Source organism: Lygodium microphyllum, chromosome 10 (assembly GCF_053477565.2).
Source record: "Lygodium microphyllum isolate KBCC chromosome 10, Lygodium_microphyllum_v1.1.10, whole genome shotgun sequence".
NCBI lineage: Eukaryota > Viridiplantae > Streptophyta > Polypodiopsida > Schizaeales > Lygodiaceae > Lygodium > Lygodium microphyllum.
The window spans coordinates 2,919,884-2,934,943 of NC_141144.1; the positions used below are offsets into that span (position 1 = coordinate 2,919,884).

General features: G+C 43.5%; 1 protein-coding gene across 3 annotated transcripts in view; it reads left to right on the forward strand.

Annotated features, from left to right (window-relative positions):
* POP1 (ribonuclease Ps) overlaps positions 1–13,945 on the forward strand; it is a 51,047-nt gene extending 37,102 nt beyond the window's left edge. The window contains exons 3-11 of one of the 3 annotated variants that reach the window (XR_015692068.1): positions 10,699–10,800; positions 10,913–11,101; positions 11,200–11,321; positions 11,420–11,977; positions 12,052–12,160; positions 12,341–12,879; positions 12,964–13,065; positions 13,150–13,506; positions 13,714–13,945. Coding sequence is in view for 2 of the 3 variants with exons in the window: in XM_087685879.1 (XP_087542005.1) it covers positions 10,699–10,800; positions 10,913–11,101; positions 11,200–11,321; positions 11,420–11,977; positions 12,052–12,160; positions 12,341–12,879; positions 12,964–13,065; positions 13,150–13,330 (1,902 nt within the window). In the remaining variant the exon portion in view is untranslated. Of the gene's footprint in view, positions 1–10,698; positions 10,801–10,912; positions 11,102–11,199; positions 11,322–11,419; positions 11,978–12,051; positions 12,161–12,340; positions 12,880–12,963; positions 13,066–13,149; positions 13,643–13,713 lie in introns of those variants that run through there. The other 2 variants (XM_087685880.1, XM_087685879.1) reach the window with 2 other exon arrangements.
* The last annotated feature ends 1,115 nt before the right edge of the window (positions 13,946–15,060 follow it).

A 15,060-nucleotide genomic window follows, 5' to 3' on the forward strand; every position in this document is an offset into this window, starting at 1 on the left:
AGGGTTTTTTCAGCATTTTTTATAATTAAATATTAATTTTCAGTCTTTAAATACTGAAAATTAATCTAATAATTATTTTGGTGCTTTGAAAAATAATTAGACTGACCAATAATTAAATTGGCTAGGAAACTTTTATTCCCAAGTGGAAGGGTCCATAGTATCTCATACTCAACTTCGGATACAATCTTCTCTTTTTTTCATCTTTTTTAGCCTTACCTTTTCAAAACGCAGCAATACATAATCACCCTCTGCAAACTGCAAAGCACGTTTGTGGCGATCAGTTGCTCTCTTTTGCTTTTCTTGCGATCTCTGAAGTGCATATTTTATCTTTGCATAGGCTACATCTAAGTTTTCTACATAACAATCAGCCTCAAAGATCTTATCCTTAGTTTGTTCTCGGATAGGGTGGTTTAACCTGATTAAGCACTTAATTATAACAATAAATAAATGCACATAAAATGAAATACACACTTTACCATAACATTCTTGGATAGTAGATACCTTGTTGGCCCCAAAATTGGCGCCCCTTGTGGTATTTCTTTAGCTTTCATTCAATTGGAAGGAGTACAACTCGAGATTCTTCAATCTCCTCTTGCTAACCAATTGCTCTTGCTGTTATAAATGACTAGCAAGCCTTTTGGGTCATTTGCCCCTTGATTCACCTAGGACTTCTTTTCCCATTTGACCCTTGACTGGCCAAATGGTGCCCCAAATCAAATCGGGATGGGCTGGCTCCTAAAATCCCTTGATAATATTTAATTATCAGCTGCTGATTTCAGTCCTTTGAGCCTTCAATCTCTGGCACGGATCCCAAGGTGGCTGCTAAACCCTAAATTTTACTGTAAATTAGGGTTTACTGCAGAAATTACATATCAGCCCATCAAAAATGGCTGAAATCTCCTCCAAATGGCTAAGAATTGCTGAGAATGGCTGAGCACAGGCTGAAGGAGATGAGAGAATGCTGTAGAGAGAGAAAATTCTGAGATTTGTCGTGAAGAACTGATCAAAATCAGTTTCTGCCCTGCTGTACCAGCCCCAAACGGATGCATGAACAACAATAGAAGCATTAGAGACTGTGATCTTCAGGAAAAAGTGCATCAGCAGCAGGTCAAGAATATGCAATCTTCATCACCAAAATGGTCTCCAATGGCTGGCAAATGGCCCCAAAACTTGGCAGTAACAATCCAACATCTCTTCCCAACAGCTCCAAAATGAAAAAACGAGATTTTCCTCTCCCTTCAGCCCTATTTAGCCTTTCCCCCACTTGTTAGAGATCAGATCAGGGCAGCAGGGCAGGCCTGGTGCAGTCGGACTGCCACGTGGCAGTCCGACCTGCAGCAGCCAGTCGGCTGCATTTAATGCAGCCGCCTGGCTATTTCTGGCGCCCTCTTTTGCCCCGTTTCTCGGCTATTTATACCCGACATTCTCAGCAGTCTGGCACACTTCTCTGCTCGCAGATTACAGACCGGTGACGCACAGATTCCGTCTCTGTTCGCAGATTTCAGACTGCAGATAGTGCAGACTGCAGCGGACTTCGAGGTGAACAGCAGGTTGCATCGTCGAGGTGGAGACACGCAGTCCAGCGCACTGCGCCTGTGTATATATCTGCATATCTTTGTATTCAGCATTCTTTATACAGCAGATCTTCATCATACACTGTCTCTTTCTCTCTCTTCTCTCTCTGCGTTCTCTCTCTCTCAGTCCTACGCTTCCGCACCGCTGCACTCTGACATGGTATCAGAGCAGTGTTTGAGGGCTGACTGAGCGCAGAATCAACCTGAAGAGGAGTTTCCATCGCGACACAAATTTGCGTTTTTTGCGTTTAAGGGCAGACAGGAGGGCTGCGCCTTGAAACAAGGCTGAGACGAGTGTGGGCGCACAGGAAAGGAGTACAGGTGGAGGATTTGCTGCTGTTTACTGCTGTTTGACGTGGAGGAAGTTTGAGTTTTCAGCCTACAAGTGCAGGTTTTGCTTTTTCATCGCCTCCGGCGGGTGAAGAAGGTTCAGGACGCGGAAGAGCCTTAGCAAGCTGAGTTTTCCCAGTCAGAGGGGGCTGCTTTTGCGTTTGTGAAGGCATTGCAGGTGAAGATGTCTACAGAGATTGACTTGGAGTTCCAGGCGATTATGGACCGGAAGGTGCCTGTCTTACTGGCTCTTCCTACAGATCAAAAGCTCGACGGCGACAACTACCGCATTTGGCGCGTCATGATGTTGGCCATTCTTGAGTCCTATGATTTGGCGGAGTTGGTACAGGAGGAGATTGACCGGCCCTCGGTAAGAGATGAGTCCAAACTCTCTTCCGATGCTCGTCCGGAGTTGGCCAAGGCCCAGTCTCATTGGGACAAACTGAATGCCAGGATTTGATCCTTTCTCTTTCTATCATGCACTACAACCGTGATCGCTCACATCGAGCACTTGACGGTGGCTCGGGAGATATGGCTGGAGCTTGATCAGATGTACAATCGGATGACCCTAATGAAGTGGGTTTCTTTGGAGGTACAGATGCGGACCTTGTCCGTCAATAAGTCTTCTTCACTACGGGAGCACATTAACAAGCTAAGGCAGCTACAGATGCAGGTTCAGAATGCGGGGAAGCCGATTTCCTCCGAAGACATGGCGATCACACTATTGTCCCAGTTGCCGCCACGATTCGGTACATTTTACTCTACCCTTATTGCTTCGGGGCGAGAGTCTACTCTTCGGTGGGAAGAGTTGGTTCCTATGGTCTTGGACCAAGAGGAACAGTTAAAGAGACAAAATGCTTCCAAGTCGGAGGCGCTGACAGGTCAAGCCTCTCAGAAGAAGGGGAAGGACCAAAAGAAGAAGAAGGGGGATAACAAGTCCAAGAAGGACAAGGACAAAGACTCCACATGCCATATTTGTGGAAAGACTGGCCATTGGAAGAAGGATTGCCCTGACAAAGACACGAAGGACAGCAAGGATTCTGGAGCGGTGGCTGCACCCTCATTAGCTTCATTTCTTCATCTAGCTGTCATTGAGGACGCTTCACCGAATGCTTCTGATGCTGCGATGACGGCTCCCCAGGCTCGAGAGTGGATTGTTGATAGTGGTGCCTCACGGCACATGACTCCTTCATCAGATGGTGTTGCCCAGTTGCGACCCTCGCGTGGGCAGATTCTCATTGGAGACAGCTCTTTAGTTTCTGTTGCAGGTCGGGGTAAGATGCAGCTTATTCCGGATGGACGAGGTGGTACCCATACCTCAGAGGTTTTGCATGTACCAGGATTAGGGTACCATCTCCTTTCAATTCATAAGATTTGCTCCCTTGGTCTTCTGGTGGAGTTTGACAGTACGACGGTGCGAGTCCTTGATCGTGGATCGAGGAAGGTTCTCTCATCCGGATATGAGGAGAATGGCATTTACAAACTAAAGTCTTTCACCACCCTCTCTACTCTTCTTCTTACCTCTCAGTCACAGTCAGAGTTATGGCATGCTCGGTTTGGTCACCTGAACTATGACTATCTTCGGAGGGCGTCACGTGGACAGCTTGTTCGAGGGTTGCCAGATATAGTGGTGAGCCAGCAGCCATGTGTCTCCTGTATACGGGGGAAGCAGCATAGGGATGCCATTCCCCACACAGCTTTGCGGCGGTCTACTTCACCGATGGAGCTAGTATCTACGGATCTATGTGGCCCTATGAGGAATGAGTCCCTGCGTGGGAGCTTGTACTTCATGCTGATCGTGGATGACTACAGCAGGATGACATGGGCCTATTTTTTGGCACTAAAGTCATAAGCTTTCTCGCACTTCAAGGATTGGCTTCTCTTTGAGGAGAACCGATCGGGCCGGAAGTTGAAGACCTTGCGATCCGACAAGGGAGGTGAATTTGTGTCTAATGAGTTTACTCGGTTTTGTGCAGATAGAGGAATTCACCAGGAGTTTGCCAATACCAACACTCCTCAAGAAAATGGTATTCTTGAACGGAAGAACCGCAGTGTGATCGAGATGGCGCGCACCATGATGGAGCACCGACAGACCCCTCAAGTTCTGTGGGCCGAGGCTATGACTACTGTAGTCCACATCCTTAATCGATCCCCTACTTCGGCCGTGGAAGGGATGACCCCATTTGAGGCTTATTTTGGGACGAAGCCAGATGTTTCTTACTTTCAGGTCTTTGGGTGTGATGCCTATGTTCACATCCCCAAGGCTCACCGTGATAAATTTGAAGCAGCTTCCCGAAAACAGGTATTTGTTGGCTACAGCTCCCAGTCCCAAGGCTACCGACTGTATGATCCCGTAAAGCGGGATGTGTACACTAGCCGTGATGTGCGGTTTGTGGAGGTTCCGGCTACTTCAACGGGTGAGGAGCATCCCGTTCTTGGAGATCCAGGGGAGAGTTGGGCTCCTTCTACAGTTCCTCTGGAGCTCGTGCCTTTTGATTATGATTCTGTTTCTGACACAGAGTCTACTGTTCCACCGGACACCTCTGTGGAGTTACCGCCGGTGGATATTCCAGAGTCTTCTGCTGATGGAGAACGACGAGGGGAGGTTCGGCCTCCTCCTCGCTGGGCCCGTGACACACTCCGTGATTCAGGGATCGAGGGGGTTCCTGAGGAGTGGGGACCGCAGGATGGTCCGCGGCGGTCACGGAGGCACCAGGCACATTCTACGGAGCTCGTTTGCTTCAACTGTTGTTTGATGACCCGCGTTATGCAGGATCGAGAGCCCACCTCCGTGAAGGAGGCTTTACAGTCTGCACCATGGAAGAAAGCTATGGAAGCTGAGTTGGAGGCTATTGAGAGGAATGGCACTTGGTCACTCGTGCCTCGCCCCCCGAATAAGAAGGTGATTGGAGTCAAGTGGGTCTTCAAGACCAAATACCTTAGCGATGGTACTTTGGATAAGCACAAGGCTTGCCTTGTTGCTAAAGGTTTTGCACAGCGCCCAGGGATTGATTGTCATGACACTTTTGCCCCCATAGCTCGTATGGCGACCATTAGAGCTGTTCTTGCTTTGGCTGGTCATAGGAGATGGCCTGTTTATCAGTTGGATGTGAAGTCGGCCTTCCTCAATGGTGATTTGAATGCATGGGAAAGTTTTGCCAAGTGGCAGTTTTCTTAATCCATTTTCAGTAATTTCCAGCCATTTAATTAATTTTCAGAATTAATTAATTCTGAAAATTAATTCAGCCCTTAATCCATGCCCAAAAAATTGACCTTGCCCATCCAAAAATTAATTGGCTAGGCCATTTGCAACCCAAAGTGATCCCATGCATTAATTGATCCTTGGACAAGCATTAATCCATTAATTAATGCCTAGTACCTAGTGTCACCACTGACACTTAATGGCCAATTAATGGTCCTAGGGGCAAATTGACACCAAAACTCACCTAGAATCTAACAAGTGTAACTTGTTACAACTTTTGCCTTTGACACCCATCTTTTTCATAGGGTCCTTCGGCCTTCAACTGTGAAAAAGTAGCTTGTACCTCACATGTGCATCTTTTAATTGCACATTTGATTAATCCTTTAATCAAATGTCAATTAAAAATAATCAAAGCATCAAAGTTTCACGTCCTCGTGACAGGTATCATCTTGCCACCCTCAACCACCTCAAATGGAGCTTTGCGCGTAGAACTATGCACTATGTTTTTGTAAGCAAACTCAACAAATACTGCTCCCACCGTGTCTTGTGGTTTGAAACATAGCGCCTTAAAAGATCTAACATTGTGGAATTTGCTTCCTTAGACTGACTATTTGTGTGCGGATGGAAGAATGATGAGAATTTCAGCATGGTACCTATATTCTTAAACAAGCCCTTCCAAAATAAATTGGTCATCCGGGGGTCTCGGTCACTAATGATCGACTCTGGTATACCATGATATTAAAGATGTGCTGTAAAAACAATCGTGCCATATGATCAACCTTTATTTTCTTCCTTATGAGAATGAAATAGGCTTGTTTGCTAAACCTGCAAATGATAGTAAATATTCCATCATTCCCTGTAGGTGTCTTAGGAAGCTTAAAAATAAAGTCCATTGCAATGCTCTGCCAAGGCCTATCTGGAATAGGCAAAGGCTGCAATAAACCCGGTATCTTTTGCCTATCGTACTTTACCTTTTGGCATACGATGCATGTCTTAACAAATTGTTCTACATCATGCCTCAAAACTGGCCAATAAAAAAAATGCTTCACTGCCTTGATCGTGGCATCAATAACTCTGTGTCGTACATACAGAGGAATATGACTTTCAGTGATAACTCTAGGCCTTAGCTCCTTTGTGACATATAGTCGTCCATGCATCATCAGAAATCCATCTCTTAGCACAAAGTGTTCATGGCTTTGGCCATTGCAAAGCTAATCATAAACATTAGCAAAGTCTGAATCAACAATATATTGCTCTTTTATGGCATCCAACTCAGTGTGATAAACCATGTTGATAGTTGAAATTTCCGGCTTACGTGACACCGCATCAGCCACAACATTCTTTTTACCATCAATATGTACTATTTGAAAATGAAACATAGAGAGAAAATTCAGAGTTTTGTCTTGAAGAATGACTGAAAATCAGTCAAGTGCAGCTGTTGCCTTGTCACAACAGCATGTAGATGCAAAGAACTGAAGAAAATCAGTCATTTATTGTTGTTGCCTCGCCTCAACAACTTGTAGATGCTGTCTCTTGTTGTTGATTGGTCTTCTTTTGCCCCTGACTGCCTCAGAAGGTCCTCCAATGGCTACAAATCAGACTGGCAGTCCCCCCTCCCTCTCTCTTGCAGGTTGAATTTATAGAAATGCCTCTCTCCAGTCTCTAAAGACGTTTTTTAGTCTTGCATGGGTATTTTTGATAAGTGGCAGACTTTCCAAAGGGTTTTTCAGTATTTTTTATAATTAAATATTAATTTTAAATCTTTAAATACTGAAAATTAATCTAATAATTATTTCGATGCCCTAAAAATAATCTGATTGGCCAATAATTAAATTGACTAGGCAACTTCCATTCCCGAGTGTCTCAATCCTATATTTAAGCATTAGATTGGTGTTAGGTACCATTAAACGCCATTTCTCTAGTGTCACCAACTGACACTTATGGCCAAATGGATGACCTAGGCCAACAATTGGTACCAGTTACCACCAAGTACTTGTGTAGCATAACTTATAGCAACTTTTGCCTTTGACATCCCGTGATTTCTTAAAGTCTCGAGCTCGTAAATTTACTTTGATCCCAGTTGCATCTCACATGTGCAACATTTACTTAATCATGTGATTACGAATTAATCCACATGTTAAGTGAGGTTTCAAAAATACATTTCCTCATGACAGAAACTCTCTCGAACTGCTTTCCATTTTAGGGTTTTTCATCAATTAAGCATGTTTTGCGATTGTTTAAGAGGCTAATCAGCATGTTGTGTATTTTTTAGCTCAACATGACTAAGTGGTAAAATGCAACTCGTTGAAATGAGTCTTATCTATAAAGGCAATCTTGGATGTAGTAATAGGATTGGTAGTGTTGTAAGAAGGATAAAAGGGGTAGGGTGGATAGTGTGGGGGAGTGGAGTACACTTAGGAATTAAATCTAGAGTCTTCACCATGCGCGCATGAAGTGTGTACAGTGGATCTAAAAGTGGGAATGGATTGACTAGGCATGGGCATGGTGACCACATGAATAGCCCATGGAGGAGAGGGAGGGACACGTGGAGTAGAAGATGAAAATCCTTGTATAGGAGTGACTTGAGGAGTGTATAATGACACACCATAAGTAGAGGATGGGAATCCCTGTGTTTGGAAGGTCGATGAATGGGGGGGTGAGTGACCAGGGTAGTAAGGGGCATGCCATCACAACAGTCCCCATGGTGAAAAGAAGCGCTCATGTGTAGGTATGTGGAAGATACAATTTTAAAGGGTGTAATTCCTCTTACTAATGTACTCTGGTGCAAAGAGGTGGTGAAGTGAGGGTAGGTAGAATATGGTGTGGAGAAAGAGAGAGCGCTGCGATCATCCACTACAAAAAAGTACAACATGCCATTAAAGATGGTAGCAATGTCTGCCCACAAAGATCAACATGAATCAATTATGCAGGGATGTCATAGTTCTACGTATGGTCTGTTGAGGGAATGGGGTGCGATGTTATTCTCCAAGCTGATGGGTTGAATAGACATTTTTGGATAGTTTTAGGTGAGGAAGAGCCTTAACCATTTGATGATGTGATAATTCATAAAGAGAATCATGTTCGAGAGATATGCTTAGTTGAGTAGAGTGGGCCTTTGAGTAGCATCATCAAGAGGTAACTCACGAATGTGGACTAAGCTTGCAACCTTTGATGTCTCAAGGGAGATGAGGCAAGCCTCGTGTCTTATAGACCAGAGTCAAACATGCCCTTTGGAGTTGAGAATGAAATTGGATGTGATTGCGGATCAATGGCAGTGTGGGTCTAGCCTCGCCATTGCCCTTGATTTTGTTTGCAAACTTTCCACCACTGTATCTTCCTTGGTGGGGGCTACTCGACTAAGAGGCAGGGGTTTGAGTTTTAGATTTGGGTTGGGTGCCTCTTACCTTGGACGATACCCATCGTCAAAGTGGTTAGCCTTTTGACAGTGTTGGCAATATTTTGCCACTGGAGTTTTTAAGGATGACTAGGGGTTCCCTTGTGACTCACTAGCTTGGTTTCAAGTTTGACTTTGAGTTTGATTTTGGTTTCAATTTTTCACACTGTGAAATTAACTGAACAATCAAACATAATTAATTAATGCTAGTCCAATCAAACTTGGAGTGAATTAACTTGGAGTGAAATTAATTAATGAAATTAACAGAGGTTGGGAACCACTCCAAGTTGCAAATGGCCTAGCCAATTTCATTCCAGATGGGCATGTTTAATTTTGGGCAAGGTCGAAAGGGCTAAAATCAATTTTCAGAATTAATTAATTTTGAAAAATTAATTTAATGGCTGAAAATGCATTAGGAAGGCTGCCACTTGGCAAAACTTTCCCATGCAACTAGGGAGAAGGTTGTTGGAGGGTGGTGGAAGTTGAATGGCAGCCATTCGGAGCTTGGTGGAGGGAGAGGAGGTGATCATATTTGGCTCTGAGAGGCGACGACGACTGATCGTGCGCCGCGATAGGACAGGGGGCAGTAGGTTTTCTCTTCTGCCTCAAGAGAGGCGGCGGTAGGAGAGGACGACTCGCTAGCTGAGCTGATGTTTTACCCCCCTTTTGAAGCTGTTGGTGCCATCAGATTTGTCATCAGAGCTACGAATCAGAAGATACATTTCAGCTGATTTTCTCTCTTTCTACAGCATTCTCTCATCTCCTCTAGTCTATGCTCAAGTATTCTCAGCAATTCTCAGCCATGGGTAGCAGAGTACAACCAAATTTGGTGGACAGCAGAGAGTTTACTGCTGTAAACCCTAAATTGCAGTAGTAATTAGGGTTTAACAGCCACCTTGGGACTCGTGCCATCATTCAAAGGCATTGTACACTGAAATCAGCACCGGAAATTTGTGGAATTGTGAGGATTTCAGATGCCAGCCCATCTATTGTGAATTTGGGGCAGCATTTGACCAGTTGGGGTTCCATAAGAGCAAGTCTTGGGTGAAAATCAAGGGGCAATTTGCCCGAATGCTTTGCTGATTATTGGAACAGCAAGGGGCTTTTGAATCAGCCAAGGAGATTGCGAAATCTTGGCTTGTAATTTATCCATCAGCAATTGAAATTAAAGAAATACCGAAAGGGGCACCAGTTTTGGGGCCAACAAGATGTCCACTGTCCAAGTTTATGAAGGTAAAGTGAGCATTTCAGTTTATGCTCATTTGCTAATTGCTGTAATTAAGTGCTTAATCAGGTTAAACCACCCTATCCGAGAAGGAAGGCTGGTTTCAGTGGGTAGGTAGGAGTAGGTTGAGAGGGACCCACACGTACTCGTGGCGAAGGTAGGAGTCGTCAAAAACCTTGCACAACTATTGGTTGACACAAGTGGAATAACCAGACGGTCCACTAGGTATTGCCATGCTAGCAAATTGTGGTATCAAATGGTCCACAAGTGGGTAAGCTTAGATAGGTACCTAATGATGTGAATATCCCAAAGGTGCGTAAGGTGGAGGAGGACGAACTTCCCTCGTAGTTGCATGAGCACCAACCTGAAGTGAAGGTGCAGAGGTCCTTTGTAGTATACCCTTCAGCGATCTACTATTAATCCTACCTCAAATAGGATGAATTTTTTTCTACAGGCGATCCTACTCAGCAATCTCATTGCTAGCAGGTATGTAATGAGTGCAATATGTTGCGCGATTTCATCATCTGGAGGTGATGTGCTCTTGTACATTATGCTCTAGTACTTGTTCACCTATAGATGTTGAGCCTTTACGACCTCCATTGACCTTGCATCTGGTGCCAGTTGGGGTATTTGTAAAGTGGATGCCCTCCAGTGTGACATGCAACTTGTCATGTCCCTTGTGTTCGTTGTTTCTGTGGATTAGGTGTTATATTCAATTTAGAGCTCTAGTTCAGAGTAATCTGCAGGTATAACTGATTGCAAACAAGACTGTATTTGTTCAATGTTGACATAATGGTTTCTGTGTGGCTTTTAGAAACTGGCCTGGAAGAAAATGAAATTGTGTTTCTAAAGCTCCATCATTTGTGTGAATTGTGAACATTCTGTTGTTAAGCAACTAAAAGTTGCGTTTCCTGTATTTCGAGGTGTTGGAGGATAAACATTCCTTTGATGTACTACTCTTTTGGTTTTACAGGAAGGTATCTTGCAACTTTTCAAACTTGTTCTCGAATTTCGATATAATACAAATTCTCCTTATGAATCAGAAATATCTGGAAGCTGCTATGCTACAGCCATTGTGGGGTTTGATTCTTTTGAACTTTTGGTGATGCAGTTGCTTCCTTCTATAAAGTCTGAGTGTTAACACAAGCTAAGGAGGAACTAATCTACATCTACAATGTGTTTGACAGCTGCATCATGTTGGACAACCTTCCAGGGTTATTGCTCCAGTAGTTTTGTCATGGAAGCCGGTTGTTCCAAAACCCAGCAGCTCATTGTTTACTGCTGAACAAAGCATAGAAAGGGAGGTTTGGATGTGGGTTCATCCTGCAGCATTTAATGAATCATTCCAGTGCTTGCAAATGGTTTCCGGCAAACTGGTATAAGGACTTTGATGTTGGTCATGTTGATGCACTTGAGGAGATCGGTTCTGTTGAAATTTAGAAATCCTGATCTCTCAATGTTGAAAACTGCACAGAATGAAGGGATCAGGCAAAATTATGTTCGTTGCTTTTCCAGGAGAGGAGATTTGGCATGCCTAGACATTTTTGGCACCAAGTCTTTTGAGGTGCTACAGAAAGTTTTCTTCCCTGTTGACAGGTGATTGTGTAGTGGTACCATTTTCTTTCAAATATCTGTGATCTTTTTGGCATCTCTATCTTTGTATAAGCATTCAAAATAAGCAATCCTTGTTTCAGGAATGAAAATGGTGACCTGGTTAAGGTACATAAATTTTCAGAGTTGGTTCAGCCAGATAAACTGGCAGAACAAGATGTCATTTATCTGGAGGTTTTTGATCCTCGACTAGATACAAAGGAAAGACGTCTTTTGATGGCCTCTTCTTCTCCAAGTTTTAATGAGCATTTAGTTTTGAATCTGGAAGAGGAAAGCACACATCAGGAGTGTGAGGGAGGGTTTGAAATTTGTCTGAATGATTCTGCTGGACTTGACCATGAAAACTTGACAGCAGATTTGCAGTCTAAAAATGAAAGGCAAAGCTGGAAGTCTACATACAGTTTGCGTGCTCTAAACAATCTCTGGGCAGTGGATATCAACTCTCATCGTTGGGAACATGGGCCACCTGTTAGTGAGAAGTTTCTCAGTGAATTGCGACATTTAGATCGATTATCTACTTTTGGACTGCTGGATGACGTCAAGGCGAGCAGAATACTAGGCAAAAGGAAAGCTCTTACTAAAAATTGTATATGCCCTATCATGCTGCTAAGGCACAGAAGTCAGAAACCATCTGTTTGTGGGTGAGTGCTAGTAAGGCTGAAATTGTTTCAGAAACTCACCTTCTTTTACATTATTTATGTGAAGGGATTTGCAGGTGGTCTATTATTTTACCTATGAGCTGGGTTTCAGCATTCTGGGTGCCCATTATCTTTGCAGGAGGTCATGTGATTGGTCTTCGAGAAAGGCATTGGCTGTGTACTGATGTAAGTGGATGATCTTCAATCTGCTCCTGTACATAAATGGCACATACCTATTCATGTCGATATCTCAAGATTTGCACACGTATGCACATGTATGCACATTTTCATATATATCGTATGTACCATTGCCCTTGAACCAGATTATTTGTGAAAATATCTCAGAAGTTCTGATTTTGTGTGCAGGCCGGGTTACCATTTTTCCCTAGTGATTTCCCTGACAGTCCTGCTTATAGTGCCCTTAAGGCTGCCGAGTTGCTTGAAGCTGAAGTAGTGGATAAGACATCAACAAACAGTACATTGCACACATCTTCACCCATTGTTGACAGTTATGTCGGGCTTCCATTTTCAAGGATCCCAGTTTCTGATACTTTTGCAGGGTGTGGGTGTGACTTGCAGATCAATATTGGGAAGTGTGAAGGCAGCATGTGTGTAGTTCGGTCTACAACAAGGTTACTTAAGTTCCTTGAAACGTCTGAGAAAACAGGCCTTCTTCTTTTTCCAGAACAGATGAAGAGTGGGAAAGGGTGCCAAAACCTATCATTTTGGCTACAAGAAGGGAAGATTGCTTGGCGTGTTAAGAAAAAAACAGAGATATTGGAGAGCATGAAAGGTGATAATTGTTTATTGCGATGCCTAGTGCGACCACATCAGAAAGGTGTTATTGAAGTAGGAGCAATACTTTATGCTCCAATCGCTGAAGATTATGTCAATTGGTGTACCAGGTTTGTGGTTATTCCTTCTCATGTTCATGGTATTAGTGTTAAATGTTGTTTAAAGCTAATATTGGCCTTCTACATGTGGAATAGGGATGACTATAAGAATCTACTCGTAGCTTTGGCGTCTGCAAATGGGCAGGCAATCTTGCGTAAGCCCCTTGGCTTTGTGACATCACAAGCCCCGCGTGGGAGGTGAGTTGAGCTTGTGTTACTTGGTAAATAGTGGCAGGTTTTTTTTGTTTGGTTTGAATCTCTTCTTTTCCTTGTGTATTACAGTCGGAAATCTGCTGCTGTTGCCTTCTGCAATGCTGTGTTACTGGCGCAAATCCGAGCAAGGCAATGGGTAGAGACCAAATGGCAGAATGATGAAGTCTTTTTGATGTTTCACAACAGTGGCTCCACTAAATTTCGGCCTGCATTGGCCTCTATTGTTCTCGAAAAAGGGTCAGATATATGACCTCATTATTGACCTTGTTTCCAGAAAACAGAAGTGTTTTGCTGGATAATTTGCTTTGAAAGGATCACTCAATTGCACAAGAGAGGAAGAGCTCCAAAATGGATAAAAAGCTAACTGCATGCTGAATCTAATCACAATTTGTGAATGATCAAGTCAAGCTACATTTGTGTTTCCAGGTTGTGGGTTTTGCTTGACCACTTTCCAAACTCCAAGTAAAAGAATTTTCTTTAATACAAGTTCGTGTAAATGTCATGATTTGCAGATTCATACACTGCAGAATGAATGCAAATTTCCACTAAACATGAGCCTTGTGTTTGTAGCTGGCTGTGTTCAGGCCAAGTATATAGACTTAATATCTCAATTTTTTGCTGTTGCATGTACAGGCATGTGGAAATCAGAATGGAAGTTGGGCACATTTCTTGTGGGAGCATCTGGGTCCAAGATGTTGTTCACGCAAGCTCCAATAGTAGCTTTACTTGTTCACTGAAAGCCAAGTCCAAGGAACATTTAATTTTTGGACTGGTTTGAGTTAATCTTGGGGGAGGAACGATCACCCAAGTGTGAATGGAAGTGTTTTTGAAGTTATTGTCAATATCGAGAATCACCTTGTACCTAATCTCAATGACCGCGGAATGAGTGGATAATGGATGACCAAAGCTTTGCCAAAGTAGTGTACATCGGGAGGCTCTCATTGTTAAAGGTTATTGGTAGGGTGCCTTCAAGATGTGCCACGCTATGAGGTTCCTAGTGATCTCCCAAACATTTGATTGTGACACCGCATGATCCAAGCTTGGTGGCTGGTCAAAGCATCTAGGCCTACCATTGCACACGAGCTTGCCTCAATGATGATCCTGTCGTGCATCTTTGCCTCATAGTAAGTGGTGGCCTTGACTAAATGATCGGCAGTACAAGGTCCCCATGAAATGCAATCCAATTGAGGTGCAACTTGGTGGGGGTAGTTGGTAGTAGACTCCACACGAGTTGTATTTGGCCCACTTGACCGAAGGCAATGCTTTGGAGTGTCCAAGCATTGTTGTGGGCAATGGTTATAGACTCTTATCTTGTTGCATTTGGGCAAACCTACTCCCTATTGCTAGTCCTTAAATATGCAAGATGTAGGAAACTTTCCTCGGTTGTAGCATTGTCAAGGGCGCCACTAGAAGGTCCAAGGAAAAACATCTATGATGCTTTGCTTTGCCCAATGTTTGCTATGAGATAGGGCCCAATCCATGCAAGCTTGCATTAGCAAGTGTTTGCCAATCCAGCTTGTGTAAGCATAGAAACTTAATGGCTTTTGGAAAACTGTCGAGGTTGGTCAAAGCCACTCTTGGGTTCCAATCTAACTCATCCAAAGATTGATTCTAACCAAGCTATGAATGGGTCCAACTACCATGTCTTCCCTTGGGTATGTAATCCTCCATAGAGAGAAGAAAGCGTCATGGGGGCATCATTGACTTTGCATGCCACTTGTAATTCTGTAGCTTCAAATCCCTTTTCACCTATATCTAAGCCTCGTCTTGCAAAATGTTTTGAAAGGAGCACAAAGGAGCTATAAACAAGGCCTTGATTAAGTTTTCATGCAATATATATGGGTAGAGCAACAAGAACCCTCACTTCTTACCATTGAGTGGATTGGAGTAATGAACAACGGAGAGTCCAAGCATCTTCATAAAATAAATTTGAACAAGTAGTGTGGGGGAACAAGCATAAGTTTGGGGTTTTCAACCTCT